General features: G+C 40.2%; 1 protein-coding gene across 2 annotated transcripts in view; it reads right to left on the reverse strand.

Moving 5' to 3' along the window:
* The window catches only part of FGD4 (FYVE, RhoGEF and PH domain containing 4), a 31,884-nt gene extending 21,063 nt beyond the window's left edge, over nt 1-10,821 (reverse strand). The window contains exons 1-3 of one of the 2 annotated variants that reach the window (XM_009493607.2): nt 10,715-10,821; nt 7,280-7,766; nt 123-212 (exon numbers count right to left, since the gene is read on the reverse strand). In XM_009493607.2, coding sequence (XP_009491882.2) covers nt 123-212; nt 7,280-7,766; nt 10,715-10,806 — 669 coding nt within the window. In that variant the 5' untranslated portion in view covers nt 10,807-10,821. The remainder of the gene's footprint in view (nt 1-122; nt 213-7,279; nt 7,767-10,714) is intronic. The other variant, XM_075715470.1, reaches the window with a different exon arrangement.
* Nucleotides 10,822-18,261: the final 7,440 nt, after the last annotated feature.

The raw sequence follows: 18,261 nt of genomic DNA on the forward strand, positions 1-18,261 counted from the left end.
GAAAAAGCCAGCAAAATGTGAAAAACATACCACCTTTTAATATAATTTATATACACACTTATGCATAGCCATTCAAGTGAATTCAAGGCAAGAAAATAAAAATAAATTAAAGAAAAATGTACCCCATCTAGGAGGTCAAGTCGGCTAACGTAGGCTTTTTCTGTTTGCAGAAGTTCACTGGCAATTTTATGCCGTTTCTGTTCATCTGTCTCCTGGAGAAAAATAAGAACTCTTAGGATACTGGAGAAAACATAATTTAATACTAAAAAAAGCGTTGAAAAGACATATGATTACATTACAGTCCAAAACGCAACTGGAATCTAAGTTTCACATTTAGTAATAGTCACCCCAGTTTGGAAAATACAAACTTTCCTGTGGTATAATCAACAAATACAAAAGTCAGAGGAGGATAAAAATCAAACTGCTGAGTAAATCTCAAAGCCTAAAACATTTAGTATTTCTCAGTTTGTATGGGAATCTTTGCCAAAGTACCAACTCCCTACTTAACAGATCAGCTTACATCCTGGTAATTGAGTACCACTGACCTTTCAGAGCTGGAAGAACTGATTTGCAGAGTAAGAGGGAACAGATGGGATTAGTCGGTGTTCGCCCCCACCCCCGTTTCAAAAGTTATTTGAACTGCATGTTCTTTGCACAACAGAATTATTGAAAAATACCGTACAAAATGTTTTATGTTCATCCGTGCACTCATTGCTGATTAATTGTTGACTGCAATTAGAGGGCTCCTTCGCTAGGTCTTTATGGAATTCACTTTTGCATCTTAAGGGAAGCTTTCACTTTAAAGTCTTTCATTCCACAAAATATATTTTTGATTCTTCTGCTGAAAGGAAACTTAAAACATTCATTCAAATTTCAATATTAAACTAAATAGGTTAGAATATAAAATTTGAGTTGGTATGAGAACTTACTTCAAAACAAACAATGGAAGAACAGCCTTCTAAAACATTAAAACATGAGGGAAATGCCTCATGGCCACAAGTGTCAGGTTCAACAAAATTACACTTCCACTACAAGATTTTTCTTCCAGATCTAGTGCTAGCACTGAAAAGTGTTCACATCTAATGACATCTGAGCCTTTCCTAAGTAAATGGCAGTCTTATCACGGCACTTATGGGAAAGCGGTAATTTTCTAGACAAACCATAGAAAGTCTTCATAAAAAAAATAAAAAGGAGAGCTTGAAAGAGTTATTTCCAATTCCAAACCGCACACTACCTTCCACAAGAGTACGATAAACATTTACAAGTACATTTATAAAGAGAGTTTGCAGAATACTGAACGCTAAAGTACAGTCTTGTCATTTAAAGGACTTCAGTGGCTTTTTTCCCCATTTCAGTATTCAATAAGTATTCCAAATTTGAATACATTTCAATTCTAATCTGCAGTGTTAACAGCCACACTGCTACACGGCAAGCCTCCTCCCTAAATACAGGCTTTCAATAGTGATTTCAAAGCTGTTCATTAAATCTGTTTAAATCAGCATAGCAACCACAGTAACCTACAGAACAGCATTTTAAGTGCTGTCAATAGACATTGCAGGGAGCTGAAGGATTAGCTATCACAGCTACAGCATGCTATTTAGTGCAGCCATTTACAACGGATCTCACATGTGGACTTGAGGCGCAAAACCATGGAGGCTACTGATTCCTCGGCATTTTTTTTTTCCTCTCCTCAAAACCCCACTTTCTCCCTGAAGAAAGGCTACAGAACCAATTCACAGTTTTCAGAAAATTACTTGAACTACTTAAGAGAGGGACAATCATGCATAGCAGACTCGAAAATATCACGCACAATGAGCAATTCAGAAAAATCCTCGCTCCTGAGTCAGGGCAAATCCTTCTTACTCTCCCTCCCACTATACTCTGACCCCAGCTTTCCCATCGTCTCAATATCAACCTTACACATCTTCCTAATTCTTGAACATCAGTCTCCTTTCCACATCAATCACGCTGCCTGACTCAGGAATCTTCTATGTGGGAAAAAATACACACCACAGATGAACTATCTTTTAATCACAGTGGCATGTACCTATTCCAGCATAAGAACACCGATCTACAGGGTTAGATCAGTGCAATAACACCACAAAACTGTATTGCTAGTTTTCTTTTAGGGAAGTCCTCGGTTTCCCATCTCACCATCTCAATATTTGCCCACGTTACATGAACTCCCAGCTGTGTTTTCTATTACTATCTCCATCCTCCTTCCTACTCATTCTCCCACTTCAATGTATTATCTAGCATCCCATACAAAGAAAAACACCTGGTTTCCATGAGGTCACTCTAGCTTCTCTCCTGTTGGAAACAACAGGTCACAGACTATTTTGCTAGTCATGGCATCCATCTCCTGTGGAGCTTTTCTTGATGGAAGTGGCAGCCACTTGTCCTGAGCACAAGAGGTGAACCAGATGCATGGGTGGGCGCATGGGTCCTGGCAGCACCATGCTACACATTTGGTGGAAAGACTCATCACTGCGTGAAGCCAGTGCTGCAGCTAGCGTAAGCCAAATTTCCTGCTCTCAGAGAACTCATTTGCAGCCATCCCAGCTCCTCCATGGCACACACCACGCCACGCTCCACCTCTAGCCCCAGCTGCCCACCCACCTTTCCTTGGAGCAGGCATGCAGGGAGTGGCCAAGCTATGGGCTCAGGGCAGGCAGACCCCAAGAAGGGGCTCAGGTTCTGCAGACCCGAATTTGGCTATTCCAAGTAGCAGGAAGCAACTCTTACAACATAATTTGGAAATAAATCCTGAATGATGTTTTGTGACTGTGAGAATCACATGGAGCCATTTGTTATTAGAGCAGTTCAACAAAACACCTTGAAAAGCCTTGTAGAGACAATGGGGGAAAATCCTTAAAAGAAAAAAAAAAAAAAAAAACCCAAACTTTAAAAACCATGGACAACATTAAGTTAGTATTCAACTTCTGAGAACTTCAATGCTTCCCTAAAGAACTACAATAGCAAATCTAACAATTAAGAGTAAAATGGAATTTGAATTCTCTTTTAAGTTACAAGTTAAGCATTATTTTTTTAACCATAAATGGACACATCTCTCTTCACAAGTAGGGTAATAAGATAACAGAAATGAAAGAAATGGACATATTTTTTTCTGGAGAAGTTTTATATTTATCTCCTATGATTTCTTTATGCTTTTAGTACAGCAGTATTTATATTGGGTTCTTTGCAGTTAACAAAAAATACCAAGACAAAAATTTACTACAGGGTACGCCTGGACACATACTCTATCACTTCAAGCACAACTTCTCAATGATTTCAGGGAACATTTCAAACTTCTGTGACAATCCATAACACATGGCAACTCAACGTATAAAAACAAACAGAAATTGTAAGTGTGGTATATAGAGAATGTTCACATAAGAGGTGCAGGATTTCAACTGCTGATCAAAATATCAGAAGTGTGAGATAGCAGTAGGTGCATCAGGCAGGACTGCAAACTTGTATCTCTTACTTACAGTAAGTATTTCACCTGGACCTAGTTATATATTCTTTAGTACAAAGTTGCACATACTTAGAATCATTACATTGCTATGGATGCTTGAGAAATAAAAGCAAGTAATTTTTACCTAAATTGTTCCTGAACTCTGAGATTAAGAAGAGGTATGAAAAATGCTGCTGAGAGCATGAACTTTTTGCATCTGTGTTCATATTTCCTAACACTGTTTTTCCATTATCCTAAACTTCCAAAAATTATGCTAATTTAAAGCAGGCTTTACATAAACCTAAATCCCAATAGAGCCATAACTTATTATCCAAACCAAACAGGAGCCATCTCCTATCAAGAAGGCTATACCTACCAACATGACAGTGATGCTGTTATGATTCAATCCTATTTAGGCATAGCCCTTGCCCAAGGGCTTTGCAGTAATATATTAAGCAACACAGACAGGGTGAGGGACGTAGAGTATAAACACATATAATTCAATCTATGTTGTGCTTGTTTGTTTGTAATGCTGAGTTTGGTCTAAAGTAACAGAGTGGGTTTTTCTTTTCTAAAACCATTCGTGTCATACCTGCTTCATGATCCAAAAGTTTCTTCCCTAAGTATTGGGAATATAAATTTAAATTTCCAGGAGAATTTAAGATTTCCTTTAATTTCCTGAGTCCTCAGTTTCCAAAATCAAGGAAAGCACTAAATTTTGCAAGACCTGCAATGAAAATCCTGAATGCTACCATCACCTTCTGGCATATTAACTCTATACAACAGTCCATTGCACAAATAATGGGTGAGTTTCTTCCGCAGCAACCAAGAAAAGCAGTAAAGATCCTGGTATACCTAAAGAAGCGATTCTTCTCAAGAGGATTTATGAATTTATATTGGGTACTAAATACACATCTTTGTTCATGATTTACTGTTGCTACAGACTACCATAAATTGTACAGCCAGGAAGAAGCTGGTAGAACCTTTCTAGTGTTGCAACAGTAAAACATTTCTTGGCAGAAAGTTAACATAGCAACAAAGTTTCACCCTATCTAATCAAAACTTCACCTTACATGTAGAAATATAAGATCTCCACCAGGTTTTGCGTTTGAAACACCAGAGTCCCCAACACTGCCATTAGAAGGAGACATCAAGTAAGGACTTTAATAAAGATGCGTAATGGATTGTTCTCCATCTGTGGCATGCATGCAGTCTATATGCCTATTTCCTACCCGTCTCACAACAAATACCAAAGCATTTGTCTTCTTGTCTTCAGTTAGCTCTAGCAGCAGATTTCTCACAAGATGTTATTCAGGAAGTTAATTGATTGGGATGTTCTTGTACTATTCAGCCTCCACGTTTTAGGCAGACCAAATTTTATGACAGAAGGTGCTTCTGCTGCAAGGCAGGAAGCTTTTCACTTTTAATTGTCTTTTTGCTTGTGATACCTGTGGTTTGTGACTTTCAAACTTATTCAGTAAATATAAGAAACAAAGCACACTCTGGTCATTTGGGGAAAACTTTTCCAGAACTTGGCAAGAATCTTACTTTAGTCAGATCTACAGTGATAAGGGGAAAAAAAATAATTCTAAGAGCAACACTATTTCAAAATAAGCTTTCTTTTCCAAGTCCAAAAAGTAATTTCTGCTCTGTTTTTGCACCATTCTCCAATTTAATTCACCCTTTCCAGAAGCGGACTTAATTTACTTCTGCTGTACACGTATGCATTTACAAAGAGGTAGCACCACTTTCTTCTCTTCCCTGAATTAGGAAATATGGCACGCAAGAGACAAAGAAGATACATATATTTTGATACTGATGCAAAGTATCAGATGCATAATTTAAAGTTTGTCTATGACTCACATGCATCTGCTCCTATTGCTTTTACTCAATTGTACCTACACTTGCTTAATTAAAAAGGGCAGAAGAGTGCTGTTAGTCAGTGCAGTGCAACTTCAACTGGACTGCATCCCAGTTTTAAGATTCTTTACTGACTAAGTGGGTGCTTAGCAAAATCACAGACTGTCTAAATGCTCTTACTTCTTCCCAGTGCCTGCTTGGACAGAGAAACAGCTTAAAGCTCTACCAGACCTCTCCTGTTCCTCATCACCCTCCCCCTATTCCAGACAGCACAGCAGCAGCTACTTAGGGCTCCACAGGACTGATCTCAATCTATAGTTTGCATTAATTCAAAGTAAATCAGTGTTTGATTTTGTCAAGTGTGGCCCTTAGGTCAGTCTGTGGTAGACATGCTTCTTACTCTCACTAGAATAACGGGGATGTGTTTGTATCACAAGCAAGCTGGTACCTCAGGAAGTGCTGCTGTGATCCAATTCAGTTTTCACAGATTCAGTTCTCCACCGATGCTGACTTAAGAGTCATCCTGCATGGGTTTGGTTTGTTTTTTTTACTCTGAAGGGTAAGCACCAGCAAACAATACACCTAGTAACAGTTACTCTACACCTCACAATTTGACTCTTGGACTGTATAGGACAGATCACACGTGTTAGTCCCAGCAGCTCAAAGACAGATTTTGATGAGATTGCTGCCATTAGCATTTGCCCAGTTCCTTCCTGAACTTTACAACAGGACTGCCTCCCATTTCTGCTTTTTCCTGAAAATGCTGCCAGCACCTTACTGTGTGACTTGGATTCAAGCTTAATATCGTTGCCCACAGAGCATTCCACACTTTATTGGCACAGAGAGGGGAAACAGGCATTACCAAACAGGAGATAGAAACATAATGAGAGGCGTGGCAGGTTAAAGGTGCTTTGGACCATGACCAGGCTTATGTTTAGACGGGGATCGTCACGTTCATTCATTACTGGCAAAAACAACACCCAAAACAAACAAGAAAACCCCCACACCCCAGCACTTTCTTGTCTTTACCTAGGATATTTTATCCTGCAACACACAAGAATTTGAGACCCACCTTTCCTCCACACAGAATTTACCCTCAAGCATGTATCTATACGACCCCTAGCTAACCAAACTCAAGGGCATGGAGAGGGCTGTAGTTAACTGATGCAGGTGTACTCCTGACAAGCAGTGAAGGGCTTTATCAGCGCTCAGCTGTTTGGCTCTGTGGTGAAGAGGAAGGCTGGGAGGGTCCAGTCCAGCCCCCTATGCCATGACTCACACATAGCACGGCTGGACCAGAACTGTTAATGATGTTCACGGGCCATCAGTGCTTCAGTACAAGAAGGCAAACTGCATAATCAAATTTTTAGAAGCAGAAATATGCACAATTCTTCAGCAGTTAATTTTCCCAAGACAGATTTTCTTCCACCCACTTATTTTCCTTAATTATTTAAACCTTCTCTACGAGGAAGCTCAAATTCATCACAGTATAAGTTCTCCTTGTTAACGAGGCATATATTTAGTATACTCTGAACCCTGCATCTATCTGATAGCTAGCAGACTGCCACTGCCTTTCCAGCTTTGACTTGACAACTGCATCCAAGTTAAGGATTCACATGACAGTTCTGCGTGAAGCCCTGTCACTGCAGTTTACTACGTGTGGAATTTTATTTTATATACACCACTAACATGTGTCTCTGGTAGTCTGGCACAGGTGAAGCACAGTGCTAAACATGTACACATATTTCAATTTCACTTTTTTTTAAACCTCAGATAGCTAATGGGGGAAAAGGAAAACAGGCGGGGAAAAGGAAAGCAAAAATTTTTTTAATTGTTTTTTCAGAGGAAAAATAACCAGAAGATTTTCAACTTTCTGACCTACTCTTATTTTTGCAAATAAAAACCTAGAGAAAATACACAAAAGTAGTACTATAGCAAGAATGAAACAGTTTCTCTTTTTACCTTTGTTTCTACAGGTTGATCTTGCTTATTGATTTCCTCAGTTGGGTCTTCCTTCACGTTAGTATTAATTCCTAGAGTTTCATTTTCAGATGGGAGCAGTGTATCACTGCTTGGAGTCCTGTAGCAGCTGTTAAGCATCTGTCCTTCACAAGAAGTCATACTTTGCAATGACTCTCTAGAAGTACTTTCTCTTTCTCCATTTATCAAGCTGCTGTTGATGGTATTATCCGAAACAGGGGTGGACATAGTGGAGCCATGATCAGGTAATCTCCCGTCCTCATCTTCCGTCTGGTCTTGCGCTACCACTCCGTTGGCTGTGTGTAGCTGTGCAACCTGAGTTTTGTCGGTATTACTGTTTCCCTGTTTTTGCAGTGGGTGCTGGGAGAGGAATTTTGGCTGAGGTGATGGTGTTGACCCATATCTTCCTTGAGATTTAGAAATGTGGAGAACAGAGGAATCTTTCTTCAAATCACTAGGATTTAATGGGCTAAAAGCACCAAAGAAAGAAAACATAGATGAGAGAAAAGTTAAACATGGCGTTATAGCAAATCCCTGGTGCAGGGAGTAGGAGGGTTGCACCTTATAACCAATTCCTCCCAAACAATTTTTTCCTGTGTTAATATTAGGAAGTTCAGGCTATCAAGACTTGAACTGCATTATTCCATTAAAACACACACAAACATGCATTTCTTACTGGAAACAGAGTGCCATCCATATTGATTCATTAAGTCCTCATGTGTCTTGAATCTCATTTGTAAAATGGAAGTCAGTATAATTAGCTACATGTAACAGATAAGGGAACCGAGGCACTAATACATGAAGCAACTTGCCTAAAGTGTCCCAGAAGATTATTGGCAGAAATGGAGAAAGATGCAGGGTCTCCCAAGTCCCAGCCCAATGCTTAAACTCACAAGCAGCCTCTTCCTGAATTGCCCTTGAATTATACAAAATGCATGAATAACGCCCAAGAACATTTAGCAATGCTTTCCTTAGTTCAGCATATTGCAGGAGGAGCTGAAAATTCTTATCCCATTTCTTCCCTCAGTTTCCTTATTTAACAGTGTCCTTTCATCATGCTGCATCTTTTCTGAAGGTTTTTTCCCTCCAAATTTTCTCTCCACTTAAAACATGTTATCCCTTGTTTGTACCTTTCGCTATCTCTTTCTCTGTTTTATTTTTGAGATTTTGAAATTTAGACTAATATGAATGTTAGCCTACTCTGTAAAAGTGCTTGGCTTCATTATAGTTTAAAAAAAAAAATCAGAACCAAAATAAAATGTATACATTTTTGTCTGAAGTACATTTAACAAGCCATATTCAACTTGCAAAATTATATCATGACTGTCTTCTAACACATTGTTCCTCGTATGGACAATTAATCTTCTGGAAAGATGAAGATTGCTTATAGATTGTCTGTTTATTATTTATTTATAGGACAGTTTACACAAATATTGTAAGCATATTCTGCACTTTCATACACAGAACTCAAAAAATATCTTACACTATCTTCATCTTTTTCTATCACCTAACAAAAAAATTTAAATTAGTTTTCCTTTAGTTGTGTAAAGATTATGCCTTTTTTAAAAAATAAGCTTAACTCCAAGATAGAATTAATTTACATTTTTCAATTTCATGCACACAGCATTAACTTTTTGCCATGCTTACATGTTTGTGGTCTGTAGAGACTAATGAAAATATGTTATCAGAATTGACAATCACAGTTTGCAGTTCATGAACATGCTACCTAGTCATTTGAAGACAAATAATTACAAGTGAATTTCATCTTCACGGAAGACATTTTGTGAGCTGAGCTCATTTGAAAAACAGGAATTGCTTCCTCAACCACAGCAGGATATTTCAGAATTTGGGATGCTAATTATGGAAGTTTCTCATAAGCAGAGATCATAGATTTGAGTAGAATTTAATCATTGGACAGACATTACTGGGTGTACTTAATGAATGTTGGTGGCCAAAAAGCAACTCAGCTTTCCCTACTCCCCCAAAACAAAAATGCCCTTATTTTTCAAAGTCTACAAATAAGAAAGATTTCATTGCTCTCTTTATAGCTTCCTTTACAAAACAAACCAGCAGGTTCTTGTACAAACCAGCAGGCATACCTAGGAGGTAGAAATGTAGGGCTCATTGGCATAGGGCACGATGAACCTGAGGAGTTTCCTTTCAGAAAGGATAAAATTGTTTTTCTAGGGATACTGTTAAAAAGACTTGGATGACACTTTGGAGGATGACTGGGAAACAAAGTGATAACAGGACTGGAGACCTGAGCTAGAAGAATTCACAGGACCTCCAGTGCTGCAGGAATTTCTTTTTCCCATCTTTTGGCAGCTGTCATGACAGCAGTGCAATTAAGTCTCTGCCTAATGACGGAAGTTTCTCGCAGATGAAGCTCTGAAATGATTTCTATTCCACTAGACAAATGTACTTTTGCAATGGTCAGCTGCTTCTGTGTAAAGGATTAAATCTTCCCTATCTTGAGGGGGAATTCTTTCAATGAAAGTCTTAATACTCTGGCTCCTCAGGACATGCTCTGTGGTACATCATGCGTTCATTCCCGTAGGGGGCATTCCTTCAGAACATCAGTACCCCGAGGAAACACAAGAAAGCCATGTTCAAAACTTGCAATGCTCAACTGTCACTGGACTGTTTCTTGAGCTGTTCATCTGTCATGGGCTTTCTGGAAGGTTGCTCTCTTTATACAGACCAGATACATCCGCAACTTCTGTTTCAGAGCTTATAATGCTTGTCATGCACGTCTAATTAAAGACACACAAGTAACACTTGTGAAAGCAGAGTTCACTGTGGCTTGTGTTTCTCATGGTTCCAAATGTTTCATGTAAAAGGCAGTATCAAAACTCAAAAACATCAAGATATTCCACCAAAATCACTAAGTACAGTTTGAAAATCACTAAGCAAACAGTTTAGTGAATGTATGCCATATCAATACGAATAACTGATACAGTTCACCCTCTTCATGTGAATGATCTGAAGAGGTTACGTCAGTGTAAAAGGAAAATCAGGATTTCAGGTTTTCCTATTTCCTGATAAAAGTAAATGTTTTTTCCTGCAAGAACAAGAGAATTCAAGATTAGCTCCAACGTTTCATTCTAAAATCAGCACTTATTTCAAATTACTGACATTTTTCAGGATGTTTTAAAAATTCTGTAAGTTTGTTTGGTTTTTGTTTTTTTTTTTTTTAAAGAAAAATTAAGACTAGCACCTTATGAAAAAGCACACCTTGTACAGGCCAAATATACAATTGGCTTGCACTATTTCAAAACACGTGCAGTTTTGCCATCAAGTCATCTGGAAGCGATCGGTTTGAGCACTACCTCGGTATCAACTTTCTTCCTCACAGGTTCAAGTTCCAATAATCCACACACAACAGAGTTACAAACCAATTCAAATTCTGTTACATACCTGCCTCCCTCAAAACGATTGATGAGATCTGACACTTTACTGGACTTTTCCTTTGTGACACTAGAAACAGGGGTGGGTGTCTCTTCCTCCATTCTTGGTTTCCAATCTGATAAAGCTTTATGCCTAGGGGTTTGGTATATAACAGGTGACACCTTCTGCAGATGAATTGGCTTTGGAGGCACTGCAAACAACAGTAAGAAGAATAATCAATCACTCATGAACTGGTTCTTTGAACCGCCAGAACATATATTAGATTTTTGCATAAGAACTTACTACAGTAATGAAGAAGAGATGCTCTCAGCTTTACTTAACCTTAAAGTTGCTTTATCAATACAGGGACTTCATATAGGGTTTTTTTATGCACTGTCTGGTATCAGGCATCTTGTTATATTTCTTGGATAAAAGCCGAACCACATACTACTTTAGCAAGCTAGAATATTGGGGGGTTTTCTTGTTTTGGTTTTTGTTTGTTTGTTTTTATAGTGTACTGTAGTATACACATGTGGCCTCCATAAATGCAGTTTTTATTGTAAAAAAGAACTAAGCATAATCAGAGGATCTAGCTGTGTTGTAGAGTTCAAGAGAGATTTAAATTGCTGCCCCCAAACCCTGGCACTGTCATTCTTTACTTTTTCCTTCATGACTTCAATAATAATAGTCAGTGGAAAAGGTATTTGCCTTCAGCTTTGAGCTTCCTTTATTCACTGAACCTTTGTCTATTTATACTGCCAAAAACGTGGCACCCTGAAAATATTTTTTATTCTTCTTGCTTTTTCCCCATCCCTACTGTAAGTCCTTCTAATCAGATTGTTAATGATCAGCCACTGTTTAATGCAGCAGTGGCTAGAACACAAAGACAAGGTGACACACAACACAATGAAGCCACAAGTGCTGGGGGATCTTTAAATTAACTTTTATCCCTTCAAGCGACTACACAGCATTTGTGGGCAGCAAAAGCACTTCACACACAGGGCCTGAATGTGTTCCACTATCAGAGCAACACACCTCCGGCTGCATCAAAAAGAGAGACTTAATGGAAAGGTCCCTAGTTCCCAAGAACACAACTCTGTTCATTCCCACGCACAGTCCCAAAACATATTGTGGGGAGAAGAAAAAGTATTTGATATGAAAGTGAAAAATAAAGACTATATCTGCCCTTTAATAAAAGGCAGGCAGAAATCAGCAGGAGTAGGCAATGCACCGCCAGTGGAACAGGCAGGCCAAGGGGCTTGGCCACTGCTCCACAGGCATCGTGCTCCGATGTTCCACAGGCACCGGCCCTCCAGTAACTACACAGACCTGCCAGGGAGCAAACATGAAGGGAAGTAGGACAGGAACTGGCATTAGGAATCACATGTGACTCTCATGGTAGAAAAAATAAGCACTAGTAGAGATCACACAATAGATGGATGTGAAAAAGCGATGTTCCTCACATCATTGACTCTAGAATAGCTTACTGACTTACCCTGGATAACCTGTGCACCACAGGAATTAGCTTAAATCCTTTCAACTGACATTTTAAAGTGGTGTTGAAAAAAATCTTGTAAATACACTATCACAAACTATGATAAACTTGAAGGAACACTTGATTTCGGATGACTTTCCATCTCTACCTTACCTTAAATTTATATAAGGTAATATTCATCTCTGCTTCCAATAATCTAATTGCACTTACAAGGGTTTGCAGTAATAGCTGCAGTGTGAAATTACCATGAGGGACTCTATGAAGAAATGAATGTACCACAAAAAGTTTAAGACTTCAGTCACTTCAACTACAATTGATGACAAATGAAATAATCAGAGGGAGAAGGAAGAGAATCACTGTAGATCAGATGCTTTTACTGTGTATATGTTTATCTTTGGTCCTTTCAAGCTTTAAGTTATATAGATTTAACAAGCATAAAAACAAGTATGCAGTGCAGAAAGGATGACTTAAAATACTGCAATTTTCAAATAGTTACAATGCAATCCTGAAACAAGCAGAATATTAAATTGTGTAACTGCTTGAGTATGTGTGGTAACTGAGAAGCTGCATGCATTTGCTCAGCCGCAGCTGCAGTGCAGTGGAGCAGCTTTCCCTATATTCCCTCTTCTCAGGGAGTTTGGAGAAGGTCTGGCAGAATTAGGCCAATGAGCATCAGATAATTGTCCAAGCACTGAATAGCTTGCTGTGCTGACAAAGGCGATGGGACAGCTGAAAAAGGCGAGACAAGCGGGCTGGGAAAAAGCAGGACACATAACTGAGCGTGGGCACTGCCATTCCCTCGGGGAGGAAGTGGAAAGAAAGGGGACGCTGGGTGGATTTACCGACCAGCACTAACTACACTAGTTAGTAGAAACACTTCTTGCTCTTGCAATAGATTTTGTATAACCCGCGGTCCTGTGAATTCTCTTATTTAAAGGGACTCATACATCTCTTCAATTCTTTTGTACATCTCATAAAACGTTAATATCCTTGTGAGGATATATTAAAACTACTAAACTTGAGGGAATTAATGTCTACTGATAAAGCAGAAGGAATTAGTTGGAAGCTATTTTTATACTGGATCCACTGGGACAAAAATCAAATTCTAGGACATTCTGTGGAGGTGTCACACACTTTTGCAGCTATTACTGAAAAACCCCCAGTTTAGCAGCATTTCAGTAGGGCAAGCACGAGGTATGTCTGGTCAAACTGGACAATCCCAGTATACTGAAAATCCCTGTAATGTCTTCAGAGGAGAACCACAAACCAAGCAGCCATGCCAATTCACTAGTGCAAGATATTTTCTTCTTTACTCCCTATTACCATCTAACAGATAGCATTTCCTCTGCTGCTGTAATAATCAGCTGCTGCTGTAGCTACTCTAAGTTTTAGAAATAGAGCAATAGGAAAAGGACAGTCACAAGATCAAAGAAAAGAAAAGAATCAGTAGTGTAAAGTAAACCCACAAACCTTCCTGTAAGGTCAACCTTGTTAACAGGGATTATGGAAAACAAATTCCATTAATTCTCCCCTCAATGTACTCCTGAAGTGTTTTGTTTTAATCAGATTATTTTTCAATGTGCACACAGCAAGGATCTTAAAGCAAAAAAAAAAAGAAAAGAGTGGCCCATTGTAATACCCTGCATAATACAGAGCTCTGTTTGAGTCTATAAATACTCTAGTCTCTATACTGTAGAATTTTGATCTCCTTAGGACATATGAACTTCATATTCTGCCCAAAGAAAACCCCTCAGTATACTCAGGTAGCTGCTACCATATAATGATAGCCAAAATACTTAATCAAGATTTAAGCTGCAGTGCCTAGTTGGGCATTCACTTTGTACATATCCATAAGGAAATGGGAGGTAATTCTACAAGAGGAAATGGGCTCAAGCTGTGCCAGGGGAGGTTTAGGTTGGAAATTAGGAAAAATTTCTTCACGGAAAGGGTAGTCAAGCATTGGAACAGGCTGCCCAGAGAGGTGGTGGAGTCGCCATCCCTGGAAGCGTTCAAAAAATGGGTAGCTGTGGCACTCTGGGACATGGTTTAGTCTAGTCTACCCTTGATTGGTTTAGTGTGGACTTGCTAATGTAGGTTAATGGTTGGACTGGATGATCTTAAAGGTCTTTTCCAACCTAAACGATTCTATGATTCTATGAAATGACTCAAAAGGTACAACCACCTTTGCTGACTCTAAAGCACATTAGCAAAGATCATTTATCTCTTCTCTTGGAAACTACAATGTGTTCAATCTCCCTCTATGCTTTCAACTCCTGCTGGTTAAAAATGCTGCTATGCTTTGATTCAACAAAAATACAAAGTTAAAAGTTCCTGTGGTAAGCAACTACAGCTCTCCTGGCTGAGTCATCCTTCATCACCTCCTTGCATGCTCCATCACCTTCAGGAAGGTCAAATGAGCACAGCTGGATAGATACTAAAGATTTAGACTCGCAAGAACAGTACAAAATAACTAGTAACCTAGACTCAGCAGAAAGAGAGAAAAAGTCATCTCCTCTTTAAGATGTACATTTCCATACTTTTATATCACATCAGAACAAGTATCTTCCAGTAATACATTAAGAAAGACGACCAATAATAAATCAGATGTCCTTTGTTCTCTCATTTATCTTCTTCCTGGAGAAAATGTTTGGGATTTAGCAGTTTTGTTGATAAAAGACACATTGCTACAGGTTTCTTAAAGGAACACTGAGATTGGAGAAGTCTAGCTAGAAACAGCTCCCGGTTTTAGTTCAATTCACCTTTAATTGTAGAGTTTAATTTGCCAGAGAAGTACAGTCTACATCCCAGACCTTTAAGAGGTCTTTCAGCTTTTCTGGGCCCAGGCTGCTGAATACCTTCAAAACCACAGACTATACTGTAATCAACTGGGAAAGGAGGACAGGATTGATGCTACACAGTAGACAGTCAGCTAAAACTGACTGCTGAAGTCTACATGTTGAATGCTTCGTGTCCACACCATTTCACAGTAGCCAAACCAGGCCATCTTCTGGAGTGGAAAATCGTCTCCAACCGAAACAAAAATGCCTCTTCAACCTCAGCCGGAGATTCACAAGTACTCCTAAGCACTCATTAGAAAAATTTAAATGAGTAACTGATGCACAGTCTTGAGCTGACAAGACACTTCACTGCTTTGAAGGTGTTGCCATTTCAACATATTTTCCATCCTACAATAAAACTACCTGGTACTGCCAACAGTTTCAGTGGCCAGTATTTAGTAATTGGGCATCATATAAAACTCATGCAAGAGGTTCAAAGAACAGGGAATAGAAGAAACTAGAAAAACCCATGTCACTACATGCATTCTGCTACTGCAAGGTTCAGATCACCGCCCAAATATTTGTAGGTAAGAACGAAATTCAAATTATCTAACAATCTCTCATGCATCATATTTGCCTTGGAACTCAGTAGCGTATTTTGCTATTTCCACTGACTACCTCCAGTCGGGATTAGTCTGCTTTATCAGAGAATGCACTGCATTGATGCAAAGGTGAAGCACCATGTTTCACAGCTCGTACAGACTGCAACTGCTTTTCTCCACAGTCCTGATTTCTTTGCTTAACTCCCTCATCAGCCTTCAGCCAGTTTCAGGCTTTGTTCCAAATTTGCGATGTTTTTAATGAATCAAACTGTACTCACAGAAATCTCACATATGAATTTCTATATTGTTGATGGAAGGAATTATTGGGGAACAAAAATTACTCTTTTACTGTCACTGTATCAGACAGCTAGTTTGTTTTCTCCTTGAAACGCCAGGAGAAAAAATTAAAATTAAGAGAAACAATTTTATATTGGATTCTGTGCAGAAATTTATTCACTTGCTCTGTCTACCCTGAGTGATCTGTGAGAAGTTCAAATACTTGGAAAGAGACCAAGTACAGACAAAACAGGTTCAGAGTCCAGGGTTCACTTCAAGGGCAAGACTTTGGATGTTTTTCCTTAATATTAAAGCTCCATTTACTCTATTAAAGCTAAGTTTACTAAAAATAGCTGTACCTCACTTGTAACACAACCTCAAAGTCATCTTTATATCTCTCATTTTAATTATATACATTTTGGTAGGTGTCATGGTTTAACCCCAGTCGGCAACAAAGCCCCACACAGCTGCTCGCTTGCTCCCCCACAGTGGGATGGGAGAGAGAATTGGAAGGGTAAAAGTGAGAAAGCTCGTGGGTTGAGATAAAGACACTTTAATAGGTAAAGCAAAAGCTGCACACGCAAGCAAAGCAAGACAAAGAATTAATTCACTGCTTCCCATCAGCAGGCAGGTGTTCAGCCATCTCCAGGAAAGTAGGGCTCCATCACACACAATGGTTACTTGGGAAGACAAAACACCATCACTCCAAACGTCCCCGCCTTCCTCCTTCTTCCCCCAGCTTTATATGCTGAACATGATGTCATATGGTGTGGGAAATCCCTTTGGTCAGTCCCGGCTCTGTCCCCTCCCAACTTCTTGTGCACCCCCAGCCTACTCGCTGGTGGGGTGGGGTGAGGAGCAGAAAAGGCCTTGACTCTGTGTAAGCACTGCTCAGCAATAACTAAAACATCTCGGTATTATCAACACTGTTTTCAGCACAAACCCAGAACATAGCCACCTACTATGAAGAAAATTAACTCTATCCAAGCCAAAACCAGCACAGCGTGTTAGGCAGTTAGTTCATTGACAACCAAATACATTGGCATTACAATTCAGGTCTGTCATCTTAGAATCATAGAATCGTTTAGATTGGAAAAGACCTTTAAGATCATCCAGTCCAACCATTAACCTACACTACCAAATCCACACTAAACCAATCAAGGGCAGACTAGACTAAACCATGTCCCCAAATGCCACATCCACCCATTTTTTAAACACTTCCAGGGATGGTGACTCCACCACCTCTCTGGGCAGCCTGTTCCAATGCTTGACAACCCTTTCTGTGAAGAAATTTCTCCTAATTTCCAACCTAAACCTCCCCTGGTGCAGCTTGAGCCCATTTCCTCTTGTCCTATCGCTAACTACTTGGGAGAAGAGACCAACACCCACCTCACTACTACCTCCTTTCAGGTAGTTGTAGAGAGCAATAAGGTCTCCCCTCAGCCTCCTCTTCTCCAGACTAAACAACCCCAGTTCCCTCAGCCGCTCCTCATAAGGCCTGTGCTCCAGACCCTTCACCAGCTTTGCTGCCCTTCTCTGAACACACTCCAGCACCTCAATGTCTTTCTTGTACTGAGGGGCCCAAAACTGGACACAGTATTCCAGGTGCGGCCTCACCAGCGCCAAGTAGAGGGGAGCAATCACCTCCCTGCTCCTGCTGGCCACACTATTCCTGATACAAGCCAGGATGCTGTTGGCCTTCTTGGCCACCTGGCCACACTGCTGGCTCATATTCAACCGGCTCTCGACCAACACCCCCAGGTCCTTTTCGGCCAGGCAGCTTTCCAGCCACCCTTCCCCAAGCCTGTAGCGTTGCATGGGGTTGTTGTGACCCAAGTGCAGGACCCAGCACTTGGCCTTGTTGAACCTCATACAGCTGGCCTCGGCCCATCAATCCAGCCTGCCCAGGTCCCTCTGCAGGGCCATCCTACCCTCCAGCAGATCGACACTCCCACCCAGTTTGGTGTCATCTGCAGACTTACTGAGGGTGCACTCAATCCCCTCATCCAGATCATTGATAAAGATATTAAACAAGGCTGGCCCCAAAACTGAGCCCTGGGGAACACCACTTGTGACCGGCCGCCAACTGGACTTAACTCCATTTACAGCTCTCTGGGCTCGGCCACCCAACCAGTTTTTTTACCCAGCGAAGAGTACGCCCATCCAAGCCATGAGCTGCCAGCTTCCCAAGGAGAATATTATGGGAGAAGGTGTCAAAAGCTTTGCTAAAGTCCAGGTAAATGACATCCACAGCCTTTCCATCATCTACCAGGCGGGTCACCAGGTCATAAAAGGAGATCAGGTTGGTCAAGCAGGACCTGCCTTTCATGAACCCATGATGGCTGGGCCTGATCCCCTGGTTGACCTGCACTTGCCTGTGGAGTTCACTCAAGATGAACCGCTCCATAATCTTTCCTGGCACCGAGG

Source organism: Pelecanus crispus, chromosome 1 (genome assembly GCF_030463565.1).
Source record: "Pelecanus crispus isolate bPelCri1 chromosome 1, bPelCri1.pri, whole genome shotgun sequence".
Classification (NCBI taxonomy): Eukaryota; Metazoa; Chordata; class Aves; order Pelecaniformes; family Pelecanidae; genus Pelecanus; species Pelecanus crispus.